Genomic DNA, 18,864 nt, shown 5'->3' on the forward strand with positions numbered 1-18,864 from the left:
GTCCCAAATGTTTTAAGTTGATTTCCATTTTTTTTTTTCTATTTGGATTTATACACAGGGAGGATGGAAACAAAAACTTGAGATATGTTTAACTTCAACTTACAGAATCATTCCATTTCTGCTTCTCAAAATCTTAACTTTCATTCCAAACAAACACAAGTTTGTTTTATCACCGGAGCAGATGGGTCTGAAAATGATACCGTTATAATTTTTCAGTAAGGGAAAAAAATATAACAAAAATGGTGCATAACTGTTATGGGAAAATCCATGCAAATTTAGTGCTGTGTATATCTTGCCATATTCTAACTTATATTCTTTTTAAGTTTAAATAATTATATAATTAATATTATAATAAATAGATTATGACTTTAATGAAAAAAGTAGTGGATGGGAGATAAAAAGATTATTGAAGTCTTGCTAGAGATTACTTGCTGCTTATAATCTAGATTCAGACACAGTGCGGCTGAGCCGCCATGTGCCTTCCAATTCGCACGTACTACGTAAACCAGCCGCGAAGAGCTCAAGCAAGACAGAAGGGACACCATTGACATTCTATAGAAGAGAAGGGCATTTAGGTAAATTCAGACGTCTATGCTAATAATGCTCGTCCCTTCGACAAGTTCAATTTCACTCACCATTATGTTCTTCCATGTTTTTGATAAAAACCTTTTTTTATTTCTTTCTTCTCTCTGAAATTGAACTAAATCCTCCTCTTGTTCCCTCCTCTCTATTCCATTCTATTGTGGACCAAGAGCAAGAGGCTCCTATGCCTGCATATGCTCTTACAAGAACACACTCGAGATACTCGTAGTGGTAACCTGTATCAGAATGTTTGCATAATTTCTTGTTCCAACATAAACAATTCTCTATTGCATATACATAATTTTATAGTTTGGACTTTATCGATAATACATTTAATGTGTATTTCCTTTATGCGAAATTGATTAACGTGGGTTGGTTTCCTTTTTCTTTGTGGCTCTTTTTCTGGTGTTCGTAGTTTCGCGGTGGTTTTTGATTGATTAAAATGGAACCGAGTTCAAGTGGGGAGGAACCCATGTCGTGGGATGAGCTATACAATATCAATTTGATGCCATCAGAGTTGTTCCTTAAGTTCCGTAAAGAAATCGAAGGGTTCCGATTTGGCGTCAATTTAGAGGTTATCTTATCTTGTTTGTTCTTTTGTTTATTTTCATTTTTGTTTTTGTTTTGTTTTTTAAATTAAGAAGTGTCTCGGGTTGCCGTTTGTTGTTAATTCTTATGCTTTGCTTTTATGTGTACATAAGTTTTTAGTTTCTGGTTGGTGTTATCTGGATGATAACTTTCTCATGTTGAACTAGATTTGTTTGTGATTTTAATTTTATATGGTTATGTGATGAGAGATTAGGAAATAAGTGGAGACCACGGGATGAGGACTGATAATTTTAGAAATTTAATGGTTTTAGTATCATCATCTTTGTCATCAAAAGGGAAAGGCTGAGAGCCGTATTGGGAAGATGACGATAAGCCATTGGTGTGACAACATTGAATTTTATCTACTTTTAAGCAGATGTATTTTACATTGTTTGTGGTAGTTTTAGCCAATGATTATTGGAAGTTTATGAATGTGACTGCTTATTCAGTCCCCTTTGCTGGTGCTTGTATCTTTTTATTTTCAAGGGTATTTCGAGTTTTGGTGTTTAGAACAAGAAGTGGGCTGCAGCCTGGCATATTTGCTGTGATTAGTCTTTTGGATGCAGAATAATTATTGTGAACAAACACATTCTCTGCTTTTGGTTCATTTCTCATTCGATGCCTAGTTAATTCCAGTTCTAATTTTAATGTTAGTTTTAATATGTATAACTATAATATAATTTGTTGAGTTTGAGTTACGACTAACTCGATCTTGAGCACAGTTCTGTACAGTGGTATTGAAATGGGTCTTGTACCATTAGATGTATTAGAAAATGCAAGGAGGGATTCATTTTTGGACTCAGTAAGATAGCCTACCATATATCATTTGATGAATAAATGAATCGTAATAACTTGAGTAGCAACAGAGAATAAAATGTCATTAGAAGTAATACTGGATGCTAAGATACTTGAGATTGGTTTCCAAGTTTTGGTGGTTCGACGTGTTAACTTCTTTGATAGCATATACATTTAGCAACTTTTCACTTCCTGAACTTCATGCAAAGTCGTTAATTCCCAACTATCTTAACATCTTTAGTTGGATATCTTATAAGAAACATGTTAATATCTAAACAAGATAATGTAAAAGCCAATGACTTCATAACTCTGATTCAGTTCTATAATGCTCCAATCAATGATTATCAAGCAAAGCTTGTACTAAAGCCTCTGTCCCATGAACGGAGGTGGAAGTTTATGTATGAGCCTATCCATCAAGATGTGCGCCTTCTTTCAAAGAAGATTCCAGTAACCAAATTTCTAAACCTCCAGGTTTGATACTTTTTTCCCTTCATGTTCTCTTGTTATATCACATGGCTAGCTTAGCACGTACATTAGAAGCTTAAACTTATACATTTTAGATCACTTCATTGCTTGTTGAGCCCATATTTGTCCCAACTTTTGTAACTATTAGACTAACTGCTATAACTTGCAGGTTGGTATAGGTCATAACTTTCGGATGAGTGCAACTGGATGGAAATGGAAGCTTACTACATGTTTGGGAGGAGATGGATTTTCTCGTATTAGGAATAAGACATCAATTGGTTTGTGTCCTGGTGTGGATTTTCGGTTTGGATGGAGAGCTGATTATGTTCTTCCTGAAATCACTGGGCAAGTTTCCGACCTTCCATACATCCACCATTATAGAAAAATGCAAAAGCTGTTAACATGTATTTGCATTTTAACTTGTTGGAGTTAGTTATTGTCAAGCTAGAAAAAAATATGAAGTATCAACTATTAGTTCTGCTGATAGAATTTGGTTTTCCTTACGAAAAATTTAGTCTTTTTCATTAGGACTTAAGGTTGTTTAAGATTTATTTTCTTTCGTATTGAATTGCTTAAAGCATGTGTGGCTCGCTGATATTGATTTGATTATTTGTTTTCTTATTTATTTTACCTTTTATGTCAAAATTCCAGTTCTCATATTTTTTTTCTTCTTGTGAAAAGTAGTTGTCTCCTTGTTATATCATATTTTATCAATTTTTTTTGATAGATTTAATTCTTAAATTTGGCAGTGCTTTGGGTACTGGTGAATCATTGTTCAACATGAACTCAGGACGGTTGCAGGCGTCGCTAGATAGAGTTGAGGTCGTTCTGACTCATATATCATGAGAAGCAGGTGTGAACAAGTGGGAGGGAAAAAGCAGGTAAGTGTAAGTCCAGATTTGAGTCTGCAGGCTTGCTGATGTGTCCAGAACATTTTCCTATACTTGTTTGTGTCAGCCTTTCTGTTTTGCACAATGAATTTATGCAGTTTAGTATTTGAATTTTGGGTTTCTTATGAAATTTCTTGTATTTTTGTGGTACACTTCTGAAGCCAAATCCTAGTTTTAGGTTCTCCACCTTTAGTTGAGGATAGATGGTAATAGGCACACGATATTTGTCTTTTTCACGACACTTACCCTAGAAGTTCCTGCAGTTTAAATTTGAAGTTTAACTAATGTTTATTCTTTACCTTTATTGTGTTTTCTTTAATTGGTAGGACACGGTATGGGAAGGGAGATCCAAAGTTAATGGGAAGGGAGATTCAAAGTTAAGTCTTTGCCTAAGTTGAAATATGCACCTCCTACTAGGCTAAGTTTGTTGGTTCTCCTTACCTTTATATTTTGCATGATCAGCTGGAGGCTTATATTATATCATGTTTAGAGTATTTGTCCAGCCTAGAAATGGTGGTAGATTTTGTATTGATTTATTAGTCAATTGATTTACATGCTCTGATCCTTTAATGGAATAAAGACTTCCACTACTTGGGATTCACAGGTTGAGGATGGTTTTATGCCTAACAGATGTGCATATATGGAACACTTGTCCATCTAAGCAGATTCATGTATTTAATCCAGCTACTATAAATGTGAACGTGAAGGACTTCATTGTTATTGGCAGCTGCTTTCTGGTGTCTATGATGGTTAGCGGAAGCAACCTGCTTTAGATTCCACTTTTTTGAGGCAGATACTGTTTCAGACATTGCTTAAAACTACCTACTTTAATTTCCATTATCGAGACAGATCAAGCATGATGGTTGGATTGACATGTACAAATCTAAGCATTCTATTATGTTTATGCATAAAGTTGCCAAATTGGTCGTCTAATGGTGGGTTCTTAAATAATTTCTATTCCCAACTGAGCAAATGATAAGGTCAATGAAACTTCACCAAGTGATTTCGTCAAGGTTGGTTGTTTGATCTGTGGGATTGGTTAGAGCAGTGAAAAACACGGGTGAGAATTATGTGTTTGTGTGTTTGTTATTTTTTTTGGGGTAAAATCCTCACCATTTGCAATATCAACTGCAGTGCCCATTACAGGTAGAAAAGTCTATGTCGTTGTAAGTTTTATCTATAGATTTGCATTTATAATGTTGGTGAATAAACTAGAGGCTTTCTTTTTAGACGAAATTTTTTCTGTTTAACTTGATTTGCGTCTAACCCTATGTTAGAAATTACTTTCACATCTTAAGAAGTAAACTAACCATTATGGATGAAATCTTAAATGATATTGAACTCGTGTCATAAATTGATAGTCTAGTTGACACGAAAAAATGGAAATCATGAAGTACATTATGTGTTTGTGTGTGTATATATTACATTCACAAGATTTCTATAGAATCAGTGGAGCATACAGTTTCTTTTTTTGAAGTTTATTTTTAGGATAATATGCTTTTTCATTTTCTTGGAGTTGATATTATTAGTTGATATAGTGCTAAAGAGGGGAGAGATCAGGGGAGCAGTATTCAGTAGGGTGTACGGAGGAATTTAATGAATGTATTGAAAATTTATAGTTAGTGGATCTTCCATTAATCAGTGGAAATTGGACTTGGTTCGGCGACAGAACTAATCCCTCATTTTCTAGAATTGACAGATTCCTTGTGTCTGTAGATATGTTGTCCAAGCAACTTAGTCTTACTCAGAAGGTGTTGTCAAGACTGATATCAGATCATGCTCCCATTTGTTTGGCGGCAGAGGGGATGGAATGAAGACCAGTTCCTTTCAGGTTAGACAATAAATGGATTAAATTAAAGAGTTTTGAGAATATGGTTACAGAAGTTTGGAAGGAGACGATGATTAATGAGAAAACGAGTTACAAAGTGCCTTGTAAATAAAAAATACTGGCAAATGAGATCGAGAGGTGGATCAAAGAGGAAGGTACTAAAGAAGAAGTACAGACAAATAATATCCTACTGCAGATTCAGGATCTGGATAAGGAGGGTGAGGTGGGGTTGAGTGTGATCGAGACGTCCAAGAGGAAAGGCTCAAGGGTTGAGGCAGCATATAGAATGAGTATGGAGGAGATTTCTTGGTGTAAAAAGGCGAGAAAGAAATGGATTAAAGGTGGGAACCGTAATACGGTGTTCTTCAATTGTGTTGCTAGCCATAGAAGAAGATGTAATTATGCTGAGGATTTGATTGTATATGACAACACAATTTCGGGTAACCAAAATATGAGAGAAGCAGCTCGACTTTTCTTTTCTGAGTTACACAGGAAGGATTGGAAAACCATACCAAAGTTTGACAATCTGAATTTTAAGTAGTTGGAGGCTATTGACAGTGCTTACATTGAGAGAGAATTCACCAAAGATGAAATAAAGAAATGTTTGATGGAATGCAATGGAGACAAAGCTTCCGGTCCTGATGGTTTTATATGTGTTTTTTGCAGGAGTTCTGCCATGTGATGAAAGATGATTTGTTGAAATTGTTTGATGATTTTTATAAACAAGGCTCTTTTGTAAAATTGCTCAATGCTACTTTCTTGGTCCTAATTGTAAAAAAAAAGAAAAGATTTTTTTTAAGGATTTCAGACCCATTAGCTTGGTTAGGTGTATCTACAAACTTATATCTAAGGTTCTGGCAACAAGAATGGCGAATGTTCTGAAGAATGTAACTGGGGAGAGTTAGCATGCCTTTATGGATGTGTGTCAAATCATGGATGCGATTTTAGTGGCTAATGAAGTGGTGGATGACATTGTGCCGAACAGGAGGGATGGTATTTTGTGAAGCTAGATATGAAAAAAGTTTATGATCATATGAATTGAGAGTTTGTAAAATATATGTTGGGTAGGCTCGGCTTTAGTATGAAATGGAGGAAATGGATTCAGACTTGTATCAGTAGTACATCTTTTGCAGTCTTGATCAACGATGAACCCTCATCTTTTTTCAAGGCATCTAGGGGTCTTAAACAGGTTAATCCTTTTTCTCCTATGCTATTTATTGTGCTAATGGAAGCTATGAATATGATGATAGAGAGAGCTAAGGAGAGGGAGTTTTTGAGGGGTGTTTGGGTTGGCAAGAGGGATACTCAGGTGGAGGTTTCACATATTTTCTTTACTGATAATACACTGATTTTCTGCCAACCAGTCAAAGAGATGGTGTTGAATTTGTGAGACATTCTCTTGTGTTTCTAAGCTGTATCGAGATTGTATATTAATCTTGAGAAATCCGAAATGGTCAGAGTTGGGAGGGAGGGTGAGCTTGATTTTTTTGCTTGTTTGTTGCGATGTAGAACGACGTGTTTTCCTTTAATATACTTAGGGGTCCCGTTGGAGGCTAGAACTAAAGATAGTGCTTTATGGAATCCGGTTATTGAGTTATATGATAAAAAATTGGCAAAGTGGAAGAGAAACTTATTATCAAAGTGGGGTAGGCTTACTCTTGTAAAAAATACTTTATCAAATATTATCATATACTATCTTACTGTTCTTCTAATATTGGGGAAGGTGGCGAGTAAACTCGAAAGGATTCAGTGCCATTTTCTTTGGGGTGATGATGACGAGAGGAGGAGATATCACCTTGTGAATTAGAAGGAAGTTAAGTAATCGTTGCGGTATGGAGGTTTGGGCATTAGATCATTGTTGGAGATGAATAAAGCTTTACATGGCAAGTGGTTGTGGTGTTATCTTCATGAGGATGATAGGTTGTGGAGGTGAATTGTGGAGGCGAGATGGGTTAGGAGGAAGGGTAGAGGAGTTTGGAAGGTTGCGGGGGTAAAAAGGGAAGATGTCTATGGAGGAATATTTGTGCGGAAAGCAAGAAATGGGGTTCGTGTACTAGATGGAAGCTCGGTATGGGTAATAAAATTAATTTATGGGATGATGTGTGGATTGATGAGGGCTGTTTAAAGGAGAGATTTCCAAGAATTTGTGCATTAACATTGAATAAAAACATGATTGTGGAGGAGGCTTCGGGTGGAGGGAGAAGCCGGGTGGGATGGGAGGTAGCGGTTTTGAGAAACCTTAATGATTAGGAAGTAGAGGAATATGAAAATCTTCTATTATTTTTAATCTTAGTTGAATATAATGAGGGAAAATGACAAGCTTATATGGAAAACCTAAGAAAAATATGATGTTTTCGGTCAAATTCTATTATGAGATACTTTTGGGGATGGATGAAAGGAATACTATCCCTCTTCCGGCAAAGCAAATATGGAAAATTCAAGCTCCACCCAAGATTGTTTTCTTTGCTTGGGAAGCTAGTAGGAATGCCATTTTAACGATTGATCGGCTGAGGAAGAGAGGGTGCTGGTTAATTGTTGTTATATTGTAAAAGTTAGGCAGAGACTTGTAACCATCTATTACCCTTTTGCTCGGCTATCCAGCATATTTGGTCTATGATATATGGTCTCTTGGGTGGGGGGTTAGTTGGGTAAGGGCTGGTTCTATGAAGGAGGAGATTTGGGCATGGCAGGGGGGGATGGAAGGAATGTTAAATTTTTTACCTTAATACTGCTGACTATTTTTTAGATTATTTGGAAGAAAGGAATCGGGTTGAAAGTGATATGGTTAGAATTATAGATAGATGGTTTCTTTTATTGGGGGTTACATAATTAATTGCTTAATTAATATGTAATTTTTTAGTTCATGGGCTGCACCCTCCCTTGGTGCTTTGTTAATAGATTTATACTTGTTATCTAAAAAGAAGGATATTATTAGTTGTTATTTTACTATTTGGTCAGTGTGGTTCAGGTTTGATCATTTGATGAAAAATTTATTTAGTTTTGAAATTTTTTGTTTGCATGTGTATGGATATTTAGATACATCTGAAAAATTCTAAAAGAATAAAATGATGAGTGTGTGTGAGATACGCTTTTACTTTTGGCTTAATAGAAAATAGTCCTTTTATCATTGATATATATATATATATATATATTTTTGGGTTTTGTACAAATTGCTAAAGCTTTTAAAATGTTTCTAAATAAATAACTTTGAATTAATAAGAATTAATTCACCATTAGTCAACTTCACGTGTTCAGGTCATGTGTCGATGACTGATCACTTGTTCATAATGTGAAAAAACATTTTTCACGTCATAAAATCATATCAAGTTGTGTTTGAGAGACAAGTATTGAGAAAAGCTTTAGGAGAGAGAATGTGAGGAGTAAATAAAGAATCACGAGCAGAGAGAAACTTGACACAAGAAAGAGGGCTCCAGGACGGGCTCACTGTAAAAGCAAGCTCGAGGGCATTGCCATGAAGAGAGAGATGCGTGGGCTTGCTGAAGCTTGAGTGGGTTGCAGAAGCGAGCTCGAGTGTGTTGCTGAAGCAGCTTTGAGAACGTGAAGAAAGAGAGAGCGAGACGCATGATATATATACATATATATATATATATATATATATCATGAATGATCTAGTCAAATGAAAATACAAGAAGTCATCCGCTAAACCATGTTTGTGAGACCTTAGCCACTAAAGTTCTATCAATAACGTCTCAAATTCACGGTGGTGTCACCCAAGTCTATTCTCTGTATACTAATCCAAAGCTTGTTGCTTTTGATGGTGGGTGATTTTCTTAGTTACTGCTAAGCAAATAATTAATGTTGTCAAAGTTCTCACTTTTTAGTATGTTGTCTTGTAATGTTGTCAAGCATATTAGTCTTCTTTTTCCATAATCTAATAATAAATCTTCCTCTATATTTGAACTTGTTCATTTTGATTTATGGACTTCATGAATGTCATCTCTTTAAGGATGCAAATATTATTATTTTTTAAACAAAAAGTGTACAAAGTATATTTTTATAAGCACCGAAAGGTTGCAACCCATATACGAAAATTTACAAATCAGTCATTGCAACCAAAAAGTTTCTAAAGGTTTCCATTTCTAAAGGTTTCCAACAACAAAAACTTAGGGTCAAAAACCATATTTTCTTAAGAACATCAAAATCCTTAATATTATCTATCCCATCAAAAGCTCTTTTGTTCCTTTCTTTTCACACAGTCCATATAATGGTAAGTGGTATCAAATCAGTAAACATACACCTATTCCGCAAACTCTCCCATGCCCCCAACTCTTCTCTAATCGAACCAGCCACCATCCAGTTGATCTCCAGCAATCCATACACCATGGTCCATAGCGCATACACCATAGAGCACCATAGCAATAAATTACTACAACTCTCCTTAGCCCTCTTACACAAATAGCTCTACATTTACCAAGAACTTCCCGCTCCTCAGTTTGTCTATAGTTAGAATACACTCTCTACATGCCTCCCAAGCAAAAAAAGAAACCTGTGGACGTACTTTAACCTTCCAAATCTATTTATATTGGAAACTAACAGTATTATTATCACTTTTTGACAGCCACTTGTAGCAAGATTTTACCGTGAAGGAGCTATTTTTAGTGAGCTTCCAAAGAGGACAATCATTGTTACCATCTAGGGACAAAAACGAAAAATGTCTTAACAGCTTCTCATATTCACTTATTTCCCAATAATTCAAGTTTCTAGATGCTAAAACCTGCCAAACTCCCTCTCCTCCTAACACCCCCATAAAATAGTCACAAATCTTTGCCCCTTTATGTTTAGCAATACTGAATATTTGAGGGAATTGCTCCCTAAGCGCACCACCTTCAATCCATTGGTCGTCCCAAGCGCACTAACCCACTTTCCATATGATACATTTCTGAACTTCTCCTTCCCAGCCCCAAAATATATCTTAAATAATTTTATTTAATTTTATGCAAATATTATGTAATTTTCATAGATAATTTTTGATATTTTATATGGACATTTCCAATAGAAAGAAAATTACAGGTTTATAAGTTATTTGTTGATTTCAATTGGTTTGTTGAAACACAATTAAATGTTCTTATTAAATGATTCCAATATGATGATGGAAGTAAGTTTATTAATGATAATTGTTTTTTGATAGAATGTTAATGATAAATTTCGGACATTCTAAGGAGAAAAAGGAATATGGTTATGGGTTCTTGCCTTTATGCACACTAGTAGAATTATAAGACTGAAAGAATGCATCAAACATCGGTTATTATGGTTCAACATTGTGCTGATTTTAGGATCTTTACTTGACATATTTTAGGTTGAAGCCTTGAATCATGTTATGCATATCTATAACCTGCGGCTTACTACTGCCTTAAAGAAATTCATTTAGTTTCAAGTGCTTTCTTAGTAACATCCTGTCTATGATCATATTAAGGTATTTGGTTGATCTATGCTTCCTTATCTTGTCATCCATGCTCCTTTTAAACTCAGTGTTTGATCAATCATGTGCGTTTATTAGGTTTTTGGATAAACATAAAAGGTACACGTGTTTCAGATAAGTCTCAAGTTAAGTGCTATATCTTGTTATTTCCTTTTTGGTAAAGATGTTTTTTCCTACTCAATTACATCCCAAATTGTTTTTGAATATGTCCTTATTTTTTGCTTACTCTTTCATGTAAACTATAGCTTCTATCCTTGAAAACTTATCTTAACTTGTTATCTGCAACCTACCCTCTCCCAATTCTTCGAACATATCTCCTCCTATATTTGTACTTTGATTCACTTGTTGTCATCACCAATCCAATTTTATCTATTTATTCGAAAATTCTACATTTGTCACATCAGTTCAATCTGTTAGGATATACTCCTAATCTGGATAATTATCTCTTGTTTTCCACGTCTAATATGATTAATCTTTTTCTCTTTTACATTATTCAAAGCACCAAAATCTCATCTCTTCTCTTCATTTTATGCAGACTTGAAGGAAACCCAAACATTGTTTACCTAAGCGCATTCCAAGCTTCTTTCTTCCACCTAAAAACCTCTTTCTCTATCAACTGAACCTCTTAACTTTAGCATTGTAACAAAAGATCCTAGTTAAATTGTAATAGTTATTGGCTAGTATAATGCACTTCTCCATAATAACATTAAACCCTTGTTTCGCAGCCCACAAATTCTATTATTGGTTGCCATTCGGTGTATAAGGTTAAAGAGCAGCCGAACAAATATTTTCTAAAGATTTAAGGCTTAACTTATTGCTTAAGGGTATTGATCTATGTGGGTCGTGATTACATGAGCACCATCTATACAGTCATCTCTTTGACTTGCTTCCACAAGTGACATTCATCAATTAGATGTAAAAAAGGTATTTTGGCATGATAAGTTATTTGAATAAGTTTTATGAAACATTCAAGGGCTTTGTTCATCCTGACTTTTTAGGTCATGTCTGTCAACTCATTTCTTCGTATCATTAATTTTGTTTCGAGTAAGATAAACTCTTTGATGTTCATTGCTCATAATGCACTTCTCCATAATAACATTAAACCCTTGTTTCGCAGCCCACAAATTCTATTATTGGTTACCATTAGGTGTATAAGGTTAAAGAGCAGCAGAACAAATATTTTCTAAAGATTTAAGGCTTAACTTATTGCTTAAGGGTATTGATCTATGAGGGTCGTGATTACATGAGCACCATCTATACAGTCATCTCTTTGACTTGCTCCCACAAGTGACATGTTCATCAACTAGATGTAAAAAAGGCATTTTGGCATGATAAGTTGTTTGAATAAGTTTTATGAAACATTCAAGGGCTTTGTTCTGTCAACTCATTTCTTCATATCATTAATTTTGTTTCGAGTAAGATAAACTCTTTGATGTTCATTGCTCATAAAAATACAAGTATATTTATTTTCCTCATGTATTTGGACGATATAATCTTAACTTCTCGTTATTAGATACAATTACATGCGTTGTTAAAGGTTGAGTTTTCTATGGCCTTTTAGATAAACTTTTTCTATGGCCTTTTAGATAAACTTACACATTTATTAGGCATGTCTCTTATTTATAACGTGAATGATCTTTTATTGATAAGAACGATTTATTGAATCATCTTGGCTTGGATAATTACAAGGTAGGTACTTTTCCAATCCTAAACAAAAGTCATCTTGAATAAGGTTTTATAGTAAGTTTTTGGGTCTAACTTTTTACAAAAGTCTAGTTGGTGCAGTTTATAGGCTGATTTTTCATTACAGCTAATCAATGTATACGAGGTGATTTAGTGAAGAACATATAAGAGTAGAAAAGAATAGAGTAGAGATGGAGCTATAAGAACGGAGAATGCAAATTTGTTATTCTCTTAAAATTTGTCTGTACATAAGTTTTAGTGTCAATATATACAAAGATAAATGGATGAAGTAGCTAATAACTTTTTGTTAATAAAGATTTTATGTTAAGTAGAATACTATATTATTTAGAGTTCTAATAGTATAATTATATTTTATAATTAGAGTTCAAATAGAATAAAAATAACTAATTTATATATATCTTCTAAATGTAAACAAAATAAAGGAAAAAAAATTTAGAAATTTATTTTCTCTAAAAACTTCATGGTATCAAAGCGCCAGTAAAAAGTTGCAGCCGCACATTCGCAGGCACAAGTAAAAATTGAAGCTGCACATTTGTAGATGCCGATAAAAACTAAAATTGCACATTCATAGGCGTCGGTAAAAATTGAAACTGCACATTTGCAGGCGTCGGTAAAAAGTGCAGCCGCACCTTCGAAAGCCCCAGTAATAATATACAACCGCACAACTATAAGCACTGGTAAAAATTTGCAGTCGCACATCCTCAAGCGCCAGTAAAAAGGCGCAACCGCACATCTGGAGACGCTGGTAAAAATTTAAGTCGCACATCCAAAAACACTAGTAAAAAATTACAACCGCACATCAATAATATTACCTTTTTCTGCGCACGTTCAGAGATCTTTCCAGAGAAGACGAGCCAAGCCGACTTTGAGCTATTTTAGAGCCGATTCTCAGCCGTTTTAGAGCCGAGTTTGAGCCGTTTTAGAACTAAACCCAAGCCGTTTAGAGCCAAACCAGATCTAATTCCGTTTTTTTGGCTCTTTGGTACAGATAGGAGGTCTATTTTTTATTACTGGGTATTTTTTCTTCTTATTTTTAGCATTCTAAATGACAGAAGTAAAAAAGGTGAGTGTTACTAGCTTTGATAATCTTTTATTACAAATCAGTCCCGTAAAATTTAATGAAATTAATTATCTTACTTGGTCAAGATTTTGTTTATTGTTCATCAAGTTTAGAGGATTGTAAGATTACATTACTGGTGAGGTGAATAAACTAAATGTTAGTAGTTTAGAATATAATATATAGGACTCTGAGAGCTCATTGGTAATGTCATGACTCATAAATTCCATGCAACTCTATATTCTCAGAACATATATGTTGCTTAACATTGCCGAAAAAATATATAAGGCAGCATCTCTTACATATTCACAGATGGGTAATGACGCAAATTTATGAACTCCGAAATAAAGTTCATAGTACAGAGTAAGAAGAGATGACTATTTCTCAATATTTTTTTGATCTAAATGGATTATAGCAAGAGTTATATTACTATCAAGATTTTCAAGTAGAGTGCTTTGTAGATGTAGTCAAATTTCAGAAATTGATAGAAAAAGAACAAATTTATAATTTTTTAACTAGTTTGAACACTGAATATGATCAAATACGGGTTCAAGTGCTTGGTAAGGATAATTTTTCTTTATTAGAACAAACTTATGCTTATGTTCAGCAAGAAAAGAGTAGAAGAAATGACATGATTCACATTGCACCAGTTGAGAAAGCTGGATTAGTTGCTCAGTCTGATCAATCCAGAGATATATGGAAATGTGACTACTGTGGCAAGCCAAGACACACTAGAAAAATTTGTTGGAAGTTGCATGAAAGACCAATTAGAGGTCGGGGAGGAAGAAGAGGTAGAACCACAAGAGCTCAAACAAATTTTGTTGAAATTAGGGAAACACCTAGTTCACCATTCATTAGAGCCTTTCCACAGAAGAAATTCAAAATCTGAAGCGCTTTCTGAGTCAACTTAATTCTCCATCAACTGTTGGTGCATTAAATATGATAAAATCATGTATTGTTCATTCTATTTCCACTTATGATAATTGGATCATAGACTCTGGAGTTAACAAACACATGACAGGTTTTTCTAAAGAATTCTTAACCTATTCTTCTTGTACTGAAGGGGATATTATCCATATAACAGATAGGTCATACACCCCCATGTCGGGAACATGTTCCATTAACTGTATTCATACTATTATACTATTTTCAGTTTTACATGTATCTAGTTTTTCTGATAATTTTTTATCTATTAGTGCCATAACTAGAGACAAAATTGAATTTTTTTTTTTATAATTGCATCTTTCTGGATCTTCAAACTGGGAAAAGGATTGGCACTAGTAGACTGCAAGATGACTTATATGTATTAGATAAACATCTAAACTTAATTGGAAATCAAGCAACTATTGGGAATAAAGAACTCAATATGGAGATACTACAGTGGCACCGACAATTGAGACATCTTTCCTTTTTTGTTTTAAAAAAATTGTATCCTAAGTTATTTAAAAGAACTTCTATGGAGTCTTTATATTGTGATGCATGCGAACTTGCTAAAGATAAGAGGAGCTCTTATCATTTAAGTAACAATAGAAGTATCAATCATTTTAAGACTATTCACTATAATGTGTGCGGACCTACTCAGAATACCTCTATTTCTGCTCATAGATAGTTAATTATTTTTATTGACTGTTGTACTAGAGTAACATGGATTTATCTATTAAAAATAAAAAGTGATGCATTTTCATGTTTTCAATCTTTTCACAAAATGATATGTACACAGTTTGGTGCTAAAATTAAGACTTTGCGAATTGACAATGGTACAGAATATGTGAATAGTGGGTTCCGTGCCTACTTGGAGTCAAATAGAATAATTCATCAAACAAGCTGTGCTTACACCAGTGAACAAAATAAAGTTGCTGAAAGAAAAAACAGACATATACTAGAGGTAACTCGGTTACTAATGTTCACCATGAATCTACCAAAGAGTTACTGGGGAGATGCAGTTTTCTCAGCTGTCTATCTTATCAATAGAATGTCTTTGCGGATCTTGAATTTTAAAAGTTCTATAGAGGTTTTACAAGAAAAAAATTCCTACATTGTTTTTCAAAAAATGTTTGGATGTGTATGCTTTGTTCATGCTAGAAATGTGGATAAAGTAGAACCTAGAGTTTTTAAATGTGTATTTGTTGGATATTCTTCTACCCAAAAAGGCTATAAGTGTTATCATTCACCATCTAGAAAATACTTTGTAACTATGGATGTTACCTTTAGAGAGAATGAACCTTATTTCAACTCAAACCCAATACCTCTTCAGGGGGAGAACGAGAAGGAATAAGTGATACCTAATTAGGTAACGATTGAGAATCATATTTAGGGGGAGAATTCTATTACACAAAATCTTAATCAAGAAAATAATGTTGGACGTATAGATAAATCAGACTTGAAAAGATATTCAAGGAGAGAGAAGCTTGAAAAAGTCATTATGCAGTTTGTCCCAGGTCAAGAATCTTCTTTGGTTCTAGAAGATACTGGTGAGTTATCTTTTTCTTGTGATTTATCAGATAAACCTATTGCTATTAGAAAGGGAACGAGAACTTGCACTAAGCACTCTATATCTAACTTTGTTTCCTATGACTCTCTATCTCCCTCCTATAGAGTTTTTGTCTTATCTGTTTCCTATGTGTCTATTCCACAGGATTAGAGAGAAGCTCTAAGAGATTACAAGTGGAAGAAAGCCATGATTGAAGAAATGAGAGCATTGACAAAGAATAAAATATGAGAACTTATTTCATCTCCACAAGGAAATAATATAGTTGGCTGCAAATGAGTGTTCACTGTAAAACATAAAGAAGACGAATCGATCGAAAAATACAAAGGTAGATTGGTGGATAAAAGATTTACTCAGACCTATGGGATTGACTATCATGAGACATTTGCACCTATTGCGAAGATGAACACAATTAGAATACTTTTATCTTGCGCAGCTAACCTTGATTGGGATTTACAGCAGTTTGATGTAAAAAAATACATTCCTCCATGGAGACTTAGAGGAAGAGGTGTACATAGAAATTTTACCCGGATTTGAAGATGAGAGGATGTAAGGAAAAGTTTATCAATTAAAAAAGGCTTTATATGAATTGAAGCAGTCTCCAAGAGCATGGTTTGAACGGTTTAAAACAGTTATGATCTCTTTTGGATGTTAACAAAACAATGCGGATAATATCTAGTTTATTAAATATCGTGAGGGTAAAGTCACTCTTCTCATTGTTTATGTGAATGATATTGTGGTGACCGGAAATGATACAAAGGAGATGACTCGATTGAAGGAACTTCTTGCTCAAGAGTTTGAAAAAAAAGATTTAAAAACATTGCAATACTTCTTGGGGATTGAAGTTGTCAGATCCAATAAAGGGATTTTCATTTCTCAAATGAAGTATATCCTATACTTACTAGAAGAGACTGGTATGATGGGTTGCAAGCCGGCAGAATTACCTATTGAGAGTAACCAAAGATTGCAAGTAGGTAGTGGTACATCAGTTGACTTGAAAAGATACTAGAAACTAGTTGGAAGACTCATTTATCTCTCACATACCAGACCCGATATAACATATGCAGTTAGTCTTGTGAGCCAGTACATGCATGATCCTCATGAGACTCATTTACATGCTGTTTTTCATATATTACGATATTTGAAGTCTGCACCAGAAAAATGTTTGCTTTTTCTAAACATGGTCACCTTAAAATAGAAGCATTTACAGATGCCAATTGGGCTGATTCCCTAGATGATAGAAAATCAACTACAGGTTACTGCACACTTGTAGGAGTCAACTTAGTCACATAGAAAAGTAAGAAATAAATTGTGGTTGCTCGCTCCAGTGCAGAAGCAGAATATAGAGCAATGGCCCAACGAGTACGTGAAGTACTATGGTTGCAAAAGCTAATGAAGGAGTTAAAACTGCTTAAAAATGAAAAACTATCCTTGTTTTGTGACAATAAAACAGCAATTAACATTACTCATAATCTAATTCAACATGACATGACAAAACACATTGAGATTGATTGACACTTCATAAAAGAGAAGGTGGTTGGTGGCTCTCTATGCTTATATCATGTATCTTCTGGTGACCAAGTGGCTGACATTTTCACTAAAGGACTATGCAACAAATCTCTTCTGATTTACAAGTTGGCCATGTGTGATATCTTTGCGCCAACTTGAGAGGGAGTGTTGATAAGGATTTTATGTTAAGTAGAATATTATATTATTTAGAGTTATAATAGTATAATTATATCCTATAATTAGAGTTCAAATAGAATAAGGATAACTAGTCTATATATATCTTCTAACACCCTGTTTGGATAAATTTTAGTGATGGTTAATTAATGTATGATAATGACAGTAATTAGATGACAACGATATAGGATGAGGATGACAAAATTTTTTTATGTTTGGATGATTGTATATTAATGTATGTTAATTATATATTTTTGTTTAGATGATAGGATGGTATGGTTGTATTTTCTGTCAAATTACTAATTTATCCATACCTATTTATGTAATAGTAAGTAGTATATAAGAAATATATAATAAAAAAATTTAATTATTTACCAATATAATTACATTTGTATTTAAATAAATAATTATTACAAATTAAATTTTTATATTTAATAAAATAAATAATAAATTGTGAGGATAAAAATAGAATTAAGTATATAATATGGGGGTATAAAGGAAAAAAAAAGTAACGTGCTATTCACATACCACCGATTTGGTAGTTTTAAAATTCATTCTAAATTTGCAGTCGGATACCATTTATTATAATTAGAAGTTGAAACAAACATGATTTTTTCATACCCGTAAAATACCATACATTAAAATCCTATTATTTGTTACGATGCAAACAAAGTGTAAATGTAAACAAAATAAGGGAAAAAAAAATTTAGAAGTTTATTTTCTCTAAAAATTTCACTTCCTAATAGAAGACTATATACCTAATAAATGGAAAACAGAAGAAATAAAATAAAAAATAGTAATGTACATGTTATCAACACACTAACAACCAAAATAACGCTACATATCCCCCTCAAGTTGGAGTTTGGTGAACATCACACAAACCTAACTGGATAAATGGTGTGTGAATGCAGAGGCAGAAAGAGACTTTCTGAAAAGGTCTGCCAATTATGATGTAGAAGGAACATGTTATGGCAGAATGAAGCCTTGTTTGAACTGATCGCGTACTAAATGGCAGTTTATGTCTAAGGGCTTCGTCTGTTCGTGGAAAACTAGATTTTCTGTAATATGAATTGCTGCCTTGTTATCACACAGAAAAAAAGAATAGGTGTGGATAATGGAATATGCAAATCACGTAGCAAATAAGAGAGCCAAAGAAGTTAACAAACTGTAGAACCCATGCTTCGATATTCAGCCTCAGCTGAAGAACGTGACATAGTGGATTATTTCTTGGTCTTCCAAGAAATGAGATAAGAACCAAGAAAGATACAACAGTTTGTGAGAGATCGTCTACTATCTATACATGAGGCCCAGTCAACATCAAAATATGTTGTTAATTGAAGGTCA

The 18,864-nt window shown here is 34.0% G+C and overlaps 2 protein-coding genes across 6 annotated transcripts in view; one reads left to right on the forward strand and one right to left on the reverse strand.

Annotated features, from left to right (window-relative positions):
• LOC110817652 (uncharacterized) overlaps positions 1 to 18,864 on the reverse strand; it is an 85,771-nt gene that overhangs the window by 18,551 nt on the left and 48,356 nt on the right. The gene's annotated exons all lie outside the window — the stretch shown is intronic.
• ORG4 (OBP3-responsive protein 4 (ORG4)) lies at positions 619 to 4,332 on the forward strand. 5 transcript variants are annotated; one of them, XR_015813305.1, is made up of 6 exons: positions 619 to 1,156; positions 2,284 to 2,436; positions 2,600 to 2,775; positions 3,180 to 3,311; positions 3,647 to 3,696; positions 3,925 to 4,332. XR_015813305.1 is itself a non-coding variant. In XM_088207554.1 (6 exons), the coding sequence occupies exons 2-5, from the start codon at positions 1,025 to 1,027 to the stop codon at positions 3,274 to 3,276; spliced, it is 558 nt and encodes a 185-aa protein (XP_088063680.1). In that variant the 5' UTR covers positions 619 to 813; positions 998 to 1,024; the 3' UTR covers positions 3,277 to 3,311; positions 3,925 to 4,332. The 5 variants fall into 5 exon arrangements, 3 of the variants coding, with proteins under 3 accessions (XP_088063680.1, XP_088063679.1, XP_088063681.1); XR_015813306.1 differs by having other exon boundaries at positions 3,951 to 4,332; XM_088207554.1 differs by lacking the exon at positions 3,647 to 3,696 and having other exon boundaries at positions 619 to 813; positions 998 to 1,156.

Source organism: Carica papaya, chromosome 7 (assembly GCF_054855325.1).
Source record: "Carica papaya isolate Zhongbai chromosome 7, ASM5485532v1, whole genome shotgun sequence".
Lineage (NCBI taxonomy): Eukaryota > Viridiplantae > Streptophyta > Magnoliopsida > Brassicales > Caricaceae > Carica > Carica papaya.

Coding starts and splice junctions, on each gene's coding strand:
- ORG4 (XM_088207553.1), top strand. CDS start 1,025: ATGGAACCGAGTTCAAGTGGGGAGGAACCCATGTCGTGGGATGAGCTA. Junction 1,157..2,283: donor GATTTGGCGTCAATTTAGAG/GTTATCTTATCT, acceptor ACTCTGATTCAG/TTCTATAATGCTCCAATCAA. Junction 2,776..3,179: donor GTTCTTCCTGAAATCACTGG/GCAAGTTTCCGA, acceptor TAAATTTGGCAG/TGCTTTGGGTACTGGTGAAT.